Below are 17,420 nucleotides of genomic sequence, written 5' to 3' on the forward strand. Positions count from 1 at the left end.
TATGCTGGAGCAGGTTTTATTTCATATGGAGAGAGACTGCAATACAACAGGAAATACAGTATTAAAAGCAAATTTTAAAAAATGGGAATAGAATCTAGGTAGCCAACAGGAATTAAAATCCTGGGACGGAGTCTGGCCAGAATAGACAAAAAGAAGGAACAAATGCTAGGGAGCTGCCCATGGGACTGAAATGACCTGCATTCTGTCTGCCAGTCTATGTAGACAGCCTGTCCATATGAGGTTGAAAGAATGCATATGTTAGATCCCTTTAGACTTGCCTTATTACAGGTTCCTTAGCTCCTGTGGCAAGTGGCATCATCTCCCGGATCTTGCAACAGGCGAGGCTGGGACGGGCAGCCGCCTCTGGCAGTGTGAAGGAGGGTTTCTAGTCTTTGGCATTGTACACTCAGTAATTTCTCCCATTAAGTGTCCTGCTGGCCCCATGCTGTTTACTGCAGCGTTGGGAGCTTGCTCAGCAAACAGACACGTTGGCCCGCCCCATGTTCAGGGTTTCTGTGCTAGGTGGGTTCTCTGGTGCTCTATGAGGTTGGAGCTCCAACTGAAGCTCTTCCCGCAATCAGTGCACTGGTAGGGGCGCTCCCCTGTGTGGATGCGCTGGTGTTGGGCAAGGTTGGAGCTCTGGGTGAAGCTCTTCCCGCAGTTGGAGCACTTGTAGGGGCGCTCCCCCGTGTGGGTGCCCTGGTGCCGGATGAGGTGGGAGCTCTGGCAGAAGCTCTTGCCACAGATGGTGCAGCGGTAGGGCCGCTCTCCGGTGTGGGTGCGCTGGTGGCTGACCAGGTGGGAACTTTTGCAGAAGCTCTTCTCGCAGTCAGGGCATTGGTAGGGACGCTCACCCGCATGGCTCAGCAGCTTTGTGCTCTCTCCAAAGGTCTTTCCACACTGGGGACATCGGTACGACCGGTCACCTGCATGGCTGAGCTGGTGTCGGGTGAGGTGGGCACTGACCCCAAAGCCCTTCCCGCAGTCCCCACACTTGTAGGGTCTGTCGCCCGTGTGGATGCGCTGGTGCTGCACCAGGTACGAGCTACGCCCGAAGCTCCTACCACACTCCCCGCACTTGTAGGGCTTCACTGCCACATCAGCTCGTAGCTGGCTGCCAGCAATGCGAGAGAAGCGTGTCTCACACTCAGCACAGTGGTGTGGCCGTGGCCTCTGCTGGATGCTCCGGGTAAAGCTCTTCCCACAACTGGTGCATGTGCAGGGCAGCTCTCCAGCGGCATGGGTGCCCTGGTGACGGATGAGGTGGGAGCTCTTGTTGAAGCTCTTCCCACACTGCGTGCACTTGTAGGGCCTCAGCCCCTTGTGGATGCGTCGGTGTTGGATGAGCGCAGAGCTGCGGGTGAAGGTCTTCCCACAGTCGAGGCACTTGTCTGGCCGCTCGCCCGTGTGCACGCGCTGGTGCTCAATGAGGTTGGAGCTCCAGCTGAAGCTCTTCCCACACTCTCCACACTTGTAGGGACGCTCACCCGTGTGGATGCGCTGGTGCTGCACCAGGTTGGAGTTTTGGCTGAAGCTCTTCCCGCAGTCAGGGCACTTGTAGGGACGCTCACCCGTGTGGGTGCCCTGGTGCCGCAGGAGGTGGGAGCTCTGGCTGAAGCTCTTGTTGCAGTTGGTGCACTTGTAGGGCTTGACACCCTGGTGCACACGCTGGTGCTCCGTCAGGTGGGAGCTCTGGGTGAAGCTTTTGTCGCAGTCGAGGCACTGGTAGGGGCGCTCGCCTGTGTGTACCCGCTGGTGCTGGGCAAGGTTGGAGTTCTGGGTGAAACTCTTCCCACAGTCAGAGCACTTGTAGGGGCGCTCGCCCGTGTGGGTGCCCTGGTGCCGGATAAGGTGGGAGCTCTGGCTGAAGCTCTTGTTACAGTCAGTGCAGTTGTAGCGTTTCTCTTTGGATTGGAGCCCTCTCCCCCAGAGGGGGGATCTGCCCAGTAGCTGCTGCTCTCTGTCGTTTCCCCCCAGCAACTCCGACCCGCCAGGACTGTCTGAGCCGACTTCCTGGGTGATGTTCCCTTTGGGTTTAGCCCCTTCCTCAGGACCTCCCTGCAGAGGGCTCTCCGCCTCCTTCTCACTCATGATCCCATCTGCTGAAATAAGAGAATCCATGCAATCACTCATTTGCCCTGTGGGTTGGGAGGAAAGAGGAACTGCATCACAAGAATTTTTTGGGGGAAAAAATGGAAAGGGGAATTTGCAAAAAAGGTTTACTGACAGAGAGTACTGGCCCTTTAAGGGCATGCTTATTACAGGACCTCTATCTCTTTAAAGCCAGGCATTCTGGGAATTGTTGGGCCTAGGCCCCAGTCATGGTAGGCAGAAAGCAAGGCCTGCTGGGATTAGACAGATATTACTGCTACAGCAGCTTGGCATTTGAGAAAGGAATCTTTTATGGGGTGAGTAGCTGTGGCTGTTAGGTCTTTTCTGGCAAGAGCTTGGAGAAGGAAGCTGCCTGGAACTATGACCATACACTGATGAGAAAGCTAACAGTTCTCTGCAGCTCAGTGAAGTGAAAGGGCTGTCATCAGAGACCAGTGGGAGGGCTAAGGGGAGCCTCTGTAGCTGAGAGGTGGAAGGTCAGCTGTGATCCAAGGGAGGCTGGACTGTCTGCAGACTGTGGTCTAGTAGCATAAGGATAAAGTGTGGCTGGAACTGGAAGAGGGTGTCCTATGCCAAGTATTGGAATATTCTGGGCCATGAATAAAACCAGGACCTGGGACGTCAAGCTATTTTGGAACTGTAGCGTGGGTGGGTGTATGTGTGAGAGAGAGAGAGAGACACACAATATTGCCAACTCCAGTGACATCTATTGTGTGACATTTCGTGTCTACCTTAAAGCCCTCCTGGCTGGAATTAAGAGACTGCATGAGAATCTCAGCTTTAATTCTTCAGAGAGGTTTCCTGTGCTCATGGCTGGCTGCAAAGAACTGCTTGTAAACTGCTTGTGTGCAGCCTGAAGGTTCAAAACCAAGAAGGAAGATAAACCTAGGTTTGTTTTCTTAAATCTCATGTTTTTTAAGTCACTCATGGTATGGGGGGGGGGGGAGGGAGAAAAGCTGACAGTTTTTGAATACTTGTAACTGGGGATAACAATAGTCACTGAAGGGGGAAACTGAGGCACAACTGTACCCCTGCTGATGGAGGAGTGATTTGAACCTCCTACACAAAACAGACCAAGCACTGTGTTGCCCAAACATGTCTGGAGGGGAGAGACAAGGAGAGCCGATGAGCAGCTGAAGTAAAACAGAGAGCACAGTTGAAGCGAGGGACTACCACCAAAAATCCAGGTGGGATTGATAAAGCCAGAGCTGCTCCCCCCAAGTTCACCCCATAAAAGAACTCCTTCTCCCATTACCACAGTGACTTGGCTTTCTTTTATAGCCTTCTAATCTGAGCAGGCCCTTCTCTCAGCCTGTCAACACATGAGCCATAGGTATTACAAGTCGCAGAACACCTGTAACATGAGTGCTCTTAAAGGTTCAAGAGCAAAACTTTCTTGCAAATTCCTCTTTCTAGTCCCCCCCCCCCCCCACAAATATTATGTTTTGCAGTTCCCCTTTCCTCCCAAGTGTCACTGGGTGGATTTTAACAAAGGTATCAGGGGAAAGTTTATTCTTGATCTTGTTTCAATATTACCTCTCCCCGGGCTGCCATGGAGCGAGCTGGCTGACTGGCTTATAAGGCAGAATGGGGTGACAGGCAGAATGGGGTGACAGGCTGCTGGGCTGTGCACCCCCACAACTAGATTAGGAGCCCTGCTGGACTATGCATATTCCTCCCATTGTGGCCCTGGAGTTGGCTGGGTTGTGGTGGGGTAACCCTACTGGGCTGTGCATCCCCCCGCGCAGCTGCCATTCTCATACAGCTAGCTGATTGGGTTGCATAGGATAGCCCTGCTGAACTGTACATTTCCCCCACGCTGCCTTGGAGTTGGCTGAGTTGTGGGACCTAGCTAGGCTGTGCACCCTCACATCACCCCTGGTGCTGCAGGGCAGTGCAACCCCCATGCTAGCTGGGTTGGGGGTGGTCCCTGTAGGGCAGTGCAACCCCCTCACTGCCCTAAGCCTGGCTGGGTTGGGGGTCCCTGCAGGGCATGCCCTCATGCTGCCCTGGGGGCAGCTGGGTTGGGGTCCCTGCAGGGCAGTGCATCCCCCCTCACTGCCCTGGGGCTGGCTGGGTTGGAGGTGTAGCCCCCAATTCACCCTGTGCAGGGAGCCCCTCAGCCTGGCCCCAGTTCGGATGAAAGTTCTCATTAACATGCTCCCCCCCCCGCCCCCGCACAGGGCACTTCTGAGCCTCTCTAGCTGCTGGAGGACTCAGCCGCTCTGTGGTTGTATCGCTCCTGTTCCCAGCTGTGTGGCGGGCCGGGCCAATCCATGTTCCCTGTTCCTGCAGGACATCATGGGGCGTTTTCCCATCACAGCCCGGGCCAGCCATCCCACCGCTTTATCACATAGCAATACTAGGGGCTTTCCCTTGCTGCCTGAGCCTTTAAGGGTGCACATAGGACTGGTTCTCCAGCGCTTCTCAGCAAATGCCAGGGCCAGACACTTGCTTTGGTTAAAGTAAAAGCTGAGATTTCTCTGTGATCACTGGACTCCAGGAGCTGGGGCTTGAAGAAGAGCAACAGAAGTCACCAATGTCAAAACATGACCCCCTAAAGGCTTAGGGAAGCAAGTAAAAGAACCCCAGGATGTTGTTATTTAAGAATAACAAGGTTTTTTAAATAATCTATTGATTTTGGAATGTGTGGGTAACTTTTAAAAAAGATGGCTTTAGGAAGCATTTAGAGGTCAGGGCTGTTGTTGGGTGTTCCCTCCCACTCCCCAAAACCATTTAGTTACGCCTTCCCCACTGCAGCATTTCTCATTCCGTAAGGGGGTGGAGGGGAATCCAGCTTTTCTCCCAGCCACAAAGACTAGAAATATTTTTAAAAATAAAAGCAGATACTATGCTCAGGAAATGTGTCCTCTCTCTCCTGTCTTACATGACAAATACATAGTTAAAAATTGTAGGGATTCAGCATTAAGGTGGAATTTAATATATGACATAACTTTTATAAAATGTTGCACATGGAGCGGTACCAAAGTTGGCAGCTGTTGAGATAGTCTGTGCTCTGGAGAGCTTACAAGTGAAGACCCAGATCCTGCCAAAACTTCCCACACCATGTAGGCTGAAAATTGAGTATTTGCATAAATCTTGGTAGAATCAGAGCCTAAACAAACAACAGGAAGCTCATTAAGGGAAGTGATCTTGAATACGATCAGAGTGATGGTTTGCTAATATCAAGTTAGTACCATGATGTTTTGTGTCTTGCTTAGAGACCCCAAACTGAGACTGGATCACCTAGCACAATTGTTCTCCAAATACCTTGGAGTATAAATAGGGTTAGTTAGGTTATAATGCAGTATTGGGTATTTTTTGCTCTATTTTTATTTATCGACATTAAATGTATGACAGGGTGGGGGTGGCTGGCTGAGGAAGGCACTAAGGCAGGCAGGAGTGAACTAAGGGGCAAGGAGCATTGAGAGGAGCAGGTAGAGTGAGGGCATGAGGGAAGAGTCTAAAGCCAGCAGCTTTAGGGATGAGAATATCTAGAACTGGAGCAGTCCCTGTGATGGCATCAGTGCTTAAAAGTCCCTGCTGATGCAGCTGCTGGCTAGAGTCTTGGAAGGGATTCTCCTTTACACAGATCTGGGTGCTGGATGCCTCACACCTGCCCCTGCCTGCAATGTCCTAGCCTCTGGTCAAGAGATGGGAACAAGTTGTGGTGTCTGGGCCACTTGCATGGTGGCGAGGGACAAAGCAGATGAGGGTGGGCTGTGCGCTAACTGCCCCAATAACAGCCATGTGGGTGAAACCAGACAGACACTACACTCTCAAATGAACTCCCACAGACAAATGATAAAAGACAAGAACACCCTGTCTCCCACGGGTGAGCACTTTTCACAAAGTATCTGACCTCTCAGTCCTCATCCTCAAGGGAAACCTGTGCACAGATCTCTCAGGGGAGGATCTTTCACACCCTTGAGAGAGAGAGAGCTATGCCAGGGCCAGGGCGGCAGGCAGAGCTTAAGAGTCTCAATGCGTGGATGAGATGATGGTGTAGACAGGAGGGGTTTACGTTCATTAGGAACTGGGGAAACTTTGGGGATGGGGGGAGCCTATACAGGAGAGATGGGCTCCACCTAAACCAAAGTGGAACCAGACTGCTGGCACTAAACATTAAAAAGGTTGTAGAACAGTTTTTAAACTAGGAGATGGTGGAAAGCCGACTGCTGCAGAGGAGCATGTGGATCGGACACAGACTTCTCTTAGGGGAGAGTCTGATGATAGAAAATCTCCAGGTTATAGTCAGGAGCAGAGGACAGAAGAGGATAATGTAAGGACCAGATCAGATGATAAACAGTCACATAAAAAAGAATCTGGCACATCAGAAAAGGGCAGACAAATAAACAGGGACAAGTTTTTAAAGTGCTTGTACACAAATGCTAGAAGTCTAAATAATAAAATGAGTGAACTAGAGTGCCTTGTGATAAAGGAGGATATTCATATAATAGGCATCACAGAAACCTAGTGGACTGAGAGCAATCAATTCCAGGGTACAAAATATATCAGAAGGACAGAACAGGTTGTGCAGAGGGAGGAGTAGCACTATATGTGAAAGAAAATGTAGATTCAAATGAAGTAAAAATCTTAAGCGAATCCACATGTTCCACAGAATCTCTATGGATAGAAATGTCATGCTCTAATAAGAATATAACATTAGGGATCTATTATCGACCACCTGGCCAGGACAGTAATAGTGATGATGAAATGCTAAGGGAAATTAGAGAGGCTATCAAAATTAAGAACCCAATAATAGTGAGGGATTTCAATTATCCCCATATTGACTGGGAATATTTCACTTCAGGATGAAATGCAGAGATAAAATTTCTTGATACTTTAAATGACTGCTTCATGGAGCAGCTGGTACGAGAACCCACAAGGGGAGAGGCAACTCTAGATTTAATCCTGAGTGGAGCGCAGGAGCTGGTCCAAGAGGTAACTATAGCAGGACCGCTTGCAAATAGTGACCATAATATAACAACATTTAACATCCCTGTGGTGGGAAAAACATCTCAACAGCCCAACATTGTGGCATTTCATTTCAAAATGGGGAACTACACAAAAATGAGGGGGTTAGTTAAACAAACGTTAAAAGGTACAGTGACCAAAGTGAAATCCCTGCAAGCTGCATGGGTGCTTTTTAAAGACACCATAATAGAAGCCCAACTTTAATGTATACCCCAAATTAAGAAACATAGTAAAAGAACTAAAAAAGAGCCACCGTGGCTTAACAACCATGTAAAAGTAACAGTGAGAGATAAAAAGACTTCCTTTAAAAAGTGGAAGTCAAATCCTAGTACGGCAAATAGGAAGGAGCATAAACACTGCCAGCTTAAGTGCAAGAGTGTAATAAGAAAAGCCAAAGAGGAGTCTGAAGAACGGCTAGCCAAAAACTCCAAAGGTAATAACACAATGTTTTTTAAGTACATCAGAAGCAGGAAGCCTGCTAAACAACCAGTGGGGCCCCTTGACGATCGAAATACAAAAGGAGCGCTTAAAGACGATAAAGTCATAGCGGAGAAACTAAATGGATTCTTTGCTTCAGCCTTCACGGCTGAGGATGTTAGGGAGATTCCCAAACCTGAGCTGGCTTTTGTAGGTGGCAAATCTGAGGAACTGTCACAGATTGAAGTGTCACTAGAGGTGGTTTTGGAATTAATTGATAAACTCAACATTAACAAGTCACCGGGACCCAATAGCATTCACCCAAGAGTTCTGAAAGAACTCAAATGTGAAGTTGCGGAACTATTAACTAAGATTTGTAACCTGTCCTTTAAATCAGCTTCGGTACCCAATGACTGGAAGTTAGCTAATGTAACACCAATATTTAAAAAGGGCTCTAGAGGTGATCCCGGCAATTACAGACTGGTAAGTCTAATGTTGGTACCGGGCAAATTAGTCGAAACAATAGTTAACAATAAAATTGTCAGACACATAGAAAAACAAATTGTTGAGCAATAGTCAACACAGTTTCCGTAAAGGGAAATTGTGTCTTACTAATCTATTAGAGTTCTCTGAAGGGGTCAACAAACATGTGGACAAGGGGGATCCAGTGGACATAGTGTACTTGGATTTCCAGAAAGCCTTTGACAAGGTCCCTCACCAAAGGCTCTTAAGTAAATTAAGCTGTCATGGGATAAAAGGGAAGGTCCTTTCATGGATTGAGAACTGGTTAAAAGACAGGGAACAAAGGGTAGGAATTAAAGGTAAATTCTCAGAATGGAGAGGGGTAACTACTGCTGTTCCCCAAGGGTCAGTTCTAGGACCAATCCTATTCAATTTATTCATAAATGATCTGGAGAAAGGGGTAAACAGTGAGGTGGCAAAGTTTGCAGATGATACTAAACTACTCAAGATAGTTAAGACCAAAGCAGATTGTGAAGAACTTCAAAAAGATCTCACAAAACTAAGTGATTGGGCAACAAAATGGCAAATGAAATTTAATGTGGATAAATGTAAAGTAATGCACACTGGAAAAAATAACCCCAACTATACATACAATATGATGGGGGCTAATTTAGCTACAATGAGTCAGGAAAAAGATCTTGGAGTCATCATGGATAGTTCTCTGAAGATGTCCATGCAGTGCGCAGAGGCGGTCAAAAAAGCAAACAGGATGTTAGGAATCATTAAAAAGGAGATAGAGAATAAGACAGAGAATATATTATTGCCCTTATATAAATCCACGGTATGCCCACATCTCGAATACTGTGTACAGATGTGGTCTCCTGACCTCAAAAAAAGATATTCTAGCATGAAGAAAAGGTTCAGAAAAGGCAATTAAAATGATTAGGGGTTTGGAGAGGGTCCCATATGAGGAAAGATTAAAGAGGCTAGGACTCTTCAGCTTGGAAAAGAGGAGACTAAGGGGGGATATGATAGAGATATATAAAATCATGAGCGATTTTGAGAAAGTGCATAAGGAAAAGTTATTTACTTATTCCCATAATACAAGAACTAGGTGTCACCAAATGAAATTAATGGGCAGCAGGTTTAAAACAAATAAAAGGAAGTTGTTCTTCATGCAGCACACAGTCAACTTGTGGAACTCCTTACCTGAGGAGGTTGTGAAGGCTAGGACTATGGCAGTGTTTAAAAGAGAACTGATAAATTCATGGTGGTGAAGTCCATAAATGGCTATTAGCCAGGATGGGTAAAGAATGGTGTCCCTAGCCTCTGTTCGTCAGAGGATGGAGATGGATGGCAGGAGAGAGATCACTTGATCATTGCCTGTTAGTTTCACTCCCTCTGGGGCACCCGACATTGGCCACTGTCGGTACACAGATACTGGGCTAGACAGACGTTTGGTCTGACCCAGTACGGCTGTTCTTATGACATATGTTTTCATTGTAGACCTGCCCTGAGCACCTTTCCCAGGTCTGAACAAGAGCTCTGCGAAAGCTCCAAAGCTTGTCTGTTTCAACTACAGAAGTTAGTCCAATAAAAGATATTATCTCATCCACCTTGACGTGCTCTTGTTTTGGGGGAGGGAGGGAGACAACACTGAATGTGGGAGCACTGATCTAGGGAGCAGGGGTCAGAATTGATGAATCCAGAGATTTGAGTTTGGGGAAGGGGAGATTGCAGTGTTGACAACCCCACATGTTCAAAAATTATGAATCAGACCTCAAAAAACCACATGCTTCTGGTTGAAAAATCATGATTAAGTAATACATTTTTGGCTTCATTTTCTCTGCTTTTGAGCCTTTAAGGTTACACTTGGGTCACATTTCTAAGCATTAGTCCACAACATGAAGAGCTGAAGACTTAGGGTGTGTCTATAGTACAAGCACTGCACCCCTGCTGCTGTAATGTAGACAGAACAACAATGGAAGGAGTTTCTCCATCACCACACTTAAGAGCCAGTAGCAAGGTCAATGACAGAATTCTTCCGACCTACCTGAGTCTACAGTGGCTGTTAGGTTGATCTAACTATGTCCCACAGAGTGCAAAATTTCTCACAGCCCTGGGCGATGTAGCTAGATTGACCTAAGTTCTAGGTTGACCTAGTTTGAGGCCTCATCTTTTTTTTTTAAATAAAGGGTGTTGCTGTTCTCACTCAGTCTTGTGACTCCAGAACCTGGGGCTCTGGGGGGAAAAGCACCAAATATTGCAAGACTTGTGACAACTGGTGTCCTATGGGAGGGGGAGACAGAACTGATCATGGCGATCATTGGCTGTTGGGAAGGAGAGGCTATTCTGTTGTGGGGGGTGGGAGTGTGGGAACTGATTTTTGGAGTATATTGTGTGGTGGCAGGAATTGGTTTTCCACAGGGAAAGAGAATTGGAGGAACTATTTTGGGGGCTGGGATGGTTCTTTGAAGAGGGAGAGAACAGATTGTGGGAAGGAGGAGCGTTGTGTAGTGGGGAGGTTGACTTGTTGGGTGCCATTCACAAATCACCTTTTACCCTTTGACTCAGTCCCAGAATTGTGGTAGGGAAAATAATCATAACTGGTTGGGGCTGGGAGCCCCCAGGAAGGCTGGGTGGCAGAGATGGGCTCCTTAGTCCTCTGAGTTTTTTAGTAGGCCCACAAGACCCACTGGTAGCAGGACTGATATGGAGAGGTGTTGTGCATGAAGTTGAAGATGCTGGGAAGTTGCTTTAGTGGGAAACGCTAGGGCATGATGCAGGCATGTTTATTTTGTTTGGGCTTCTGTTGCAGTGTAGGGAACAAAACAAGAACCATGCTGCAGGTGACACACTGCTGGGGGCTTAGTGCTTGGTGCAACTTTCCTGCTAACTCTTCCATATAGCACTTGGTTTTAATGATAAAGGACAGCAATCATTCTGTGCCCCTATACTGCAGCTCTGCCCTCCGCTGCTATGGGGCAGCTTGGTTAAGGTAACCTTCCTTTAGATCAGTGGTCCCCAAATTGTGGGGCATGCTCCTGGGGGGAGGGAAGAAGGGGAACATTCATGGGGGTGCGGCAGGGTCCAGGGACAGCCCCAAGGGGAACAGTGAGGAAATGCCACCAAGCCTCGCTCTGCCCCCAGCTCTGCTCCAGCCACAGCTGTGGCTTTCGTCCTGGCCCTGCCCCCCAGCCATGGCCATGGCCATGGCCATGGCTCTGCCCACAGCTGCAGTCCTGGCCTCACCCCCTGGCTCGGCCACAGCTCTGCCCCTAGCCAGGGCTCCGCTTGTGGCCCTGCTTCCAGCCTCAGCCCCAACGCCCAGCTGTGTGTGTGTGGGGGCGGGGGGCAGAGATGTGGACAGCGGTAAGAGGGGAGTTTGAAGTAAAAAGTTTGGGGACCACTGATCTAGGTTGTATTTCCCTAGTTTGTTTATGAGAAGGTCACGTGAGACAGTATCAGAAGCCTTACTAAAGTCAAGATATACCACATCTACACTTTCCCCCTAATCACAAGGCTTGTAAACCTGTCAAAGAACGCTATTAGATTGGCTTCACATGATTTGTTCTTGACAAACCCATACTGACTGTTGCTTACCACGTTATCTTCTAGGTGTTTTGCAAATGATTGTTTATTTGCTCCATTATCTTTCCAGGAACAGTAACTCCTCCCTTAACATTGTAGTTATGTTCCTGAAAAATGCAACTTTAAGCGAAACAATGTGAAATGAATCCAATTTTCCCCATAATATTAATATAAATGCGGGGGGTTAGGTTCCAAGGAAAATTTTTTGGGGGCAGACAAAAGGCATTCTATACTGTACAGTACTGTACTGTGGTTGGGAAGTGCACCGGCTTACCCCACACAGGCACAGCCCGCTGCAGGCAAGGACACTAGGAAGCACTTTTGCAGCAGCAGCCTCAGCTTCCCCAGAGAAGAACAGGCTCAGACTTTGCTGGGAATGCTCCAGGCCCGCCTCTTCCCAACCCCCACTCCACCTCCTATGCGGAGCACGCCATATCCCTCCCCTTCCCCCCCAAAGTCTTAAGTGCTACCAAACAGCTGTTTGGTGGTGCTTAGGACTTTCTGGGAGGGAAGGGGAGGAGTGGAGAAGCGGAACTTGTGCAATGCTCTCTTGTACAGTCGCTCCTCTTCCACAGAATCTTATAAGCAGGCAGCCAAACGACGTTATAAGGGAACATTGCACAACTTTAAATGAGCATGTTCCCTAATTGAGCAGGATGTAACACTGAAACAATGTGAAGCGGGACAACATTAAATGAGGAGTTACTGTACTGATGTTGAGCTGATTGGTCTGTAATGTTCCAGGTTGACCCTATTTCCCTTTTTATAGATTGGGACTAGATTTGCCCTTTTCCAGTCCTCTGAAATCTCACCCCTCTTCCATGACTTTTCGAAGATAATTGCTAGTGGCTCTGATCTCTCTGCAGTCAGCTCTTTGAGTATTCTAGGATGTATTTCAATCAGGCACTGGTGACTTGAAGACATCTAACTTGATTAAGTAATTTTTAACTTGTTCTTTCCCTAATTTAGCCTGTGATCCTACCTCATTTTCACTGGCATTCCCTATGTTAGATGTCCAATCACCACCAACCTTCCTGCTGAAAACTGAAACAAAAAAGTCATTTAGCACTTCTGCCATTTCCACATGTTCAGTTATTGTCTCCCCCCACCACCACCTCATTGAGCAATGGGCCTACCCTGTCCTTGATCTTCCTCTTGCTTCTAATGTATTTGTAGAATGTTTTCTTGTTACCCTTTACTTGTTATTAGCTAGTTGAATCTCATGTTGTGCCTTGGCCTACATACTTGCAGTATTTGTTTATATTCACCGTTTGTAATTTGACCTAGTTTCCACTTTTTGTAGGACTCTTGTGTTTCAGGTCATTGAAGATCTGCTGGTTAAGCAAGGGTGGTCTCTTGCCACACTTCCCATCTTTCCTACACAGTGGGATAGTTTGCTCTTGTGCCCTTAATAACGTCTCTCTGAAAATCAACCAACGCTCTTGAACTGTTTTTCCCCTTAGACTTGCTTCCCATGGGATCTTACCTATCAATTCCCTGAGTTTGCTGAAGTCTGCCTTCTTGAAATCCATTATCTTTATTGTGCTGTTTTCCATCCTACCATTCGTTAGAATCACGAACTCTGCCATTTCATGATCACTTTCACCCAAGCTATCTTCCACTTACAAATTCTCAACCAGTTCCTCTATATGGGTCAAAATCAAATCTGGAACAGCTTCTCTCCTGATAGATTTCTCCATCTTCTGAAATAAAAAATTGTCTCCAATACATTCTAAGAACTTGTTGGATAATCTGTGCCCTGCTGTGTTCCCCCCACCCCCTGAGATGTCTGGGTAGTTGAAGTCTCCCAAAATTACCAAGTCCTGTGCTTTGGATGATTTTGTTAGTTGTTTAAAAAAGCCTCATCCACCTCTTCTTCCTGCTTAGGTGGTCTGTAGTAGACCCGTACCATGACATCACCCGTGTTTTTTTAACCCTTTATCCTTACCCAGAGACTTTCAAAAGGTCTGTCTCCTACTAACATCACAAACTCAGTCCAAGTGTATACATTTTAAATATATAAGGCAACATCTCTTGCCTTTTTTCCCTGCCTGTCCTTCCAGAGCAAGCTGTACCCTTCCACTCATACGTATTATCCCACCAAGTCTCTATGATGCCAGCTATGTCACAGTTGTGTTTATTAACTAGCATTTCAAGTTCTTCCTTCTTATTCCCCATACTTCTCGCATTAGTATACATATATCTAAGATATTGATTTGCCCTCTGTTTTCTCTTGTCTCTTCCTTATCCCTGCTATTAATGCCCATGCTCCCTCCCAGCCAAAGATGAGGACAATGCACTATAGCTTTTAATAATACAATATAAACTGAAGCCATGGGAAAGTCCTGTGGTTTATTATATAACAGACATTATCTGAATGGCCCCATTGTCCTGAGGAGTCTAGGACTTTCCTTGTCCTGAAGACTGCTATAATTCAGGATCAAGAACAATGTCAGGCTGAAAGGACTTTGAGAATTCACCATGTCCAGCCCCCTGTACTGAGGCAGGACCAGATAGACAGACAGCATCTCTGACAGGTGTTTACTGGCCAGGTTTCCATGGTCTTTCAGTTGGAAACAGACCGAGAGCAGCGCTTTACAGAGATTCTTCTGGCCTCCTAGAGAGAGATCCGCTAAGTGGTGGATCCCAGACACCTCTCCCCCGGGAAATCCACTGAGTGGCAGATCCCCACCCCCAAGCTCTTCTACAACATCAGGGAGACTGGTGACTTAGGGGCTCACTCAGATATAAGGGCTTTGTATTAGTCTGTGATATTTTTCTGTCTGGTTTTAGATCCAGGATCTGCACTGTCCTCCTTACCTGAGGGATGTGTTCTGGGCACTTACCAGGAAAGGTTGTGCACTCCTGTCTGGAGATGGAGGCGTTGGAAGCTTTCTTGATTTCTGCAGGTAGGTGGCATGGGTTGATAAGAGGAGCGTTGAGTCTTGTGAGTTTGGGATCCCTGCACCTCTAACTTGTGCTCTACCGTTTGGTGCACTCTTCCCTGCTAGCTGTGGAATAGGGACAAATCCACATTCGTTCCAATTTCCTTTTCTGCATGTGAGGAACAGTGCTGTGCTTCCAGGGACAGGGTTCCAAGTGCTGCGAGTTTCCTGGCCAAGGAGAGACCCTGTAAGTGACAATTCCCAGAAGGATAGTTTGCTCAGTGACCTCAGGGATTAGCCCCATTCTTGTGTGGAGGGGGAAGCGGAGGTAGATTAAGCACTTCCTCAGGGTGACTGCATTAGTGTTGTCATAAACATACAGCTAAGGGTAGCATAAAATACCTCCTTACCCTGTAAAGGGTTAATCCCTCCTTTACCTGTAAAGGGTTAAGAAACTCAGATAACCCGGCTGGCACCTCACTAAAAGGACCAATAAGGGGAGAAGTTCCTTCCCCTACAGATTTGAAAGTTCTTTGTTTTGTGCTCCTTTGTTCTCTCCGGGTCAGCAAGGAACCAGGACAGGGAAAATACATCTCCCTAAGCCATATCTGAACAAAGCATCCAATATTGCAGAAACAGTAAGTAATAGCAAGGAAATGCATTAGATTATCTTTTGTTTTAGCTTGTGAATTTTCCCTGTGCTAAGAGGTAGGTTTATCCCTGTTTTTGTAACTTTAAAGTTTTGCCTAGAGGGGAAATCCTCTGTGTTTTGAATCTGATTATCCTGTAAGTTATCTTCCATCCTGATTTTATAGAGATGATTGTTTTTCAAAGACGTTTATTTAATTTATATATATAAAAAAAGGATAAAAATAATCAGGTTCTTAAGTGTCCTTAGGACCCACAGGGGTTGATCTGTGCTCACTTTGTAACCAATTGGTTAGGATATTATTCTCAAGCCTCCCCAGGAAAGGGGGTGTAGAAACTTGGGGGGATATTTTGAGGGAGGTAGGGCTCCAAGTGGCTCTCCCTGAATGTTTGTTTAAATCACTTGGTGGTGGCAGCGATACCAAGGGAAAGGACGGAATTTGTGCCTTGGGGAAGGTTTAAACCTATGCTGGTAGAAATAAGCTTAAGGGGTTTTTCATGCGGGTCCCCACATCTGTACCCCCGAGTTCAGAGTGGGGAGGGAACCCTGACAAGTGTCTTGGTGGGAAGAAATTTACCTTCTGCCTGTAGACTCCAAGGTGCTGAACAGAGCTTCTTCCAGGCCCTTTGATGGCAGCACCACTGTAGGGACAGATGTTCCCTCCTCGGACCCTCACAATCTTCTCTAACTATTTATTTAGGAAGGTTTAACAGGTTTACAAATCTCTGCCATGTAAACGTTGGAGACAAAACAGTCATTACAACAGTGAGCTCTTCTTTAGAGCAACCTAGTCATACAATAAATCAGCTCTCTCTCTCTATTTCACAGGGTGCGACCACTGACAGAGCGAGTCTCTTTACAATACCCACAACACACGGGTTCTATGATTTTATCACAGAGTGAAATCTCTGATTGCACATATTGAACAAGCCAGGCCTGTCTATCAAATAGTAATATTCAAAAAAAATTGGACAGGTGCACTGGTATTTTGCAGGAGAATGTACTTGGCATATTGAATAAATGATAACCAAATATCTAAGTGTCCTTTGTTTGTTTTGCTGAGTATATAATTGGTGCATAATTCTTCCATGACCTGCCACATATTTTGGACCAGTCCTCTTGAGCTGGACTATTTATTTTCCTGATAGGAGGCTAGCAGTAGCTTAGCAGATACTAGCAGATCAGAAATTAATTCTGCATTCTGTTTGTGTGACAATTTTTGCTAGAAGGATTATCAGAGGATCCTTCATAACCAAACTTCACAAATTGTTGGATATTTATTACAAATTGTATTTCAGTGCTCCACCGTACATATATACAATCTCCTCTTTCATCATTTTTTTCCCCAACACTTATCACCATTCAATTTCTATTTTTAATCTGACCGATGTGAAGTACCATTGAAGCAGTACCTTAAAGACATTTTCTTGTATCATGCTACAGTTGCTGCTCTTTCCCAGATCAAACCCTGTTCCTCTGGGTTAATTTGTCAGTCCAAATCCTTTTCCTAGCATGTCAGATATGGACCTTTTTTTTTTTTTGTTAAGAAAGTGGTCTACAAAGATTGATTTGTTTTAATTCTTTTATTTCCCAACTACCAGATGCCATTGCTTCTATTAAAGTTAACTTTTTGTTTAAAAAGAACTCTTTTCTAAAAAGATGAGAAACATAATGTTTAACCTAAAGGTACTAATACCATGGGAGAGTGGGTCAGCTAAAGTTATCTCTGAGTAAGTTAGAAATGCACCTCACACTCTAAGGTTCGTATAGTCTCCTCACCCCTGAAAGGCAAGGTAGGGCTATTATCCCCTTTGTACAGATGGGGAAACTGAGGCTCAGAGAGATGTGACTTGTCTGAGGACACAGGAAATTCATGGCAGAGCAAGGAATTGAACCTAGGTCTCCCAAGTCCTTAGCTCATGCCTGAATCATTGGCTCATCCTGCCTCCTACCAGGGCCTTAGCTGGAGACACTTCGGCTTGTTGTGCCAGCTCCTGGAATTTGTCCTAGTTTTGAGTCAGTGCTGGTGGTTGACGCTTCTAGATGCCAGAAGAGCAGAAATAGGCTTGTCTGGATATTCCTCATTCCTTGACAGGCACTCACTGGCAGCGGCCGGAAGCAAAGCAACATGGCCCTAGCCCACTCCACTCTGCTCTGCTCTACCACCTCCCAGCTGCAGCGCTCTGCTTCCCGCCGCCGGTGAGTGTGGGGAGGTTGGGGAAAGAATGCCTTCCGTACTCACCTGCAGCAGGAAGCGGAGCGACGCGGCCCCAGACTGCTCTGCTTTCCTTTGTCGTGGGGCCAGCCTGCTCCACTTCTGCCACTGC

General features: G+C 46.7%; 2 protein-coding genes and 1 long non-coding RNA gene across 16 annotated transcripts in view; 1 reads left to right on the plus strand and 2 right to left on the minus strand.

Annotated features, from left to right (window-relative positions):
• Positions 1-15,817, minus strand: LOC127035679 (zinc finger protein 883-like). Of its 12 annotated transcripts, none has more exons than XM_050925893.1 (5): positions 15,671-15,817; positions 14,406-14,689; positions 13,186-13,262; positions 12,542-12,603; positions 1-2,099 (listed from the first exon to the last, which is right to left on the minus strand). In XM_050925893.1, exon 5 carries the CDS (start codon positions 2,089-2,091, stop codon positions 505-507), a length of 1,587 nt encoding a protein of 528 aa, XP_050781850.1. In that variant the 5' UTR covers positions 2,092-2,099; positions 12,542-12,603; positions 13,186-13,262; positions 14,406-14,689; positions 15,671-15,817; the 3' UTR covers positions 1-504. The 12 variants fall into 12 exon arrangements, with proteins under 12 accessions (XP_050781850.1, XP_050781846.1, XP_050781848.1 ...); XM_050925889.1 differs by having other exon boundaries at positions 1-2,102; XM_050925891.1 differs by having other exon boundaries at positions 13,046-13,262.
• Positions 1-17,420, minus strand: part of AKAP8L (A-kinase anchoring protein 8 like) — a 77,588-nt gene that overhangs the window by 51,823 nt on the left and 8,345 nt on the right. The gene's annotated exons all lie outside the window — the stretch shown is intronic.
• Positions 1-17,420, plus strand: part of LOC127035768 (uncharacterized) — a 35,674-nt gene that overhangs the window by 5,746 nt on the left and 12,508 nt on the right. The gene's annotated exons all lie outside the window — the stretch shown is intronic.

This window comes from Gopherus flavomarginatus, chromosome 16 (assembly GCF_025201925.1).
Source record: "Gopherus flavomarginatus isolate rGopFla2 chromosome 16, rGopFla2.mat.asm, whole genome shotgun sequence".
Classification (NCBI taxonomy): Eukaryota; Metazoa; Chordata; order Testudines; family Testudinidae; genus Gopherus; species Gopherus flavomarginatus.

What these genes read in the sequence shown, in the direction of transcription:
- LOC127035679 (XM_050925883.1), bottom strand. Translation starts at nt 13,148, where the DNA reads ATGGCAGAGTTCGTGATTCTAACGAATGGTAGGATGGAAAACAGCACA. An exon ending in CAAACTCAGGGAATTGATAG is followed by an intron (nt 2,103 to 13,045) that starts GTAAGATCCCAT and finishes CTCTTATTTCAG; the next exon opens with CAGATGGGATCATGAGTGAG.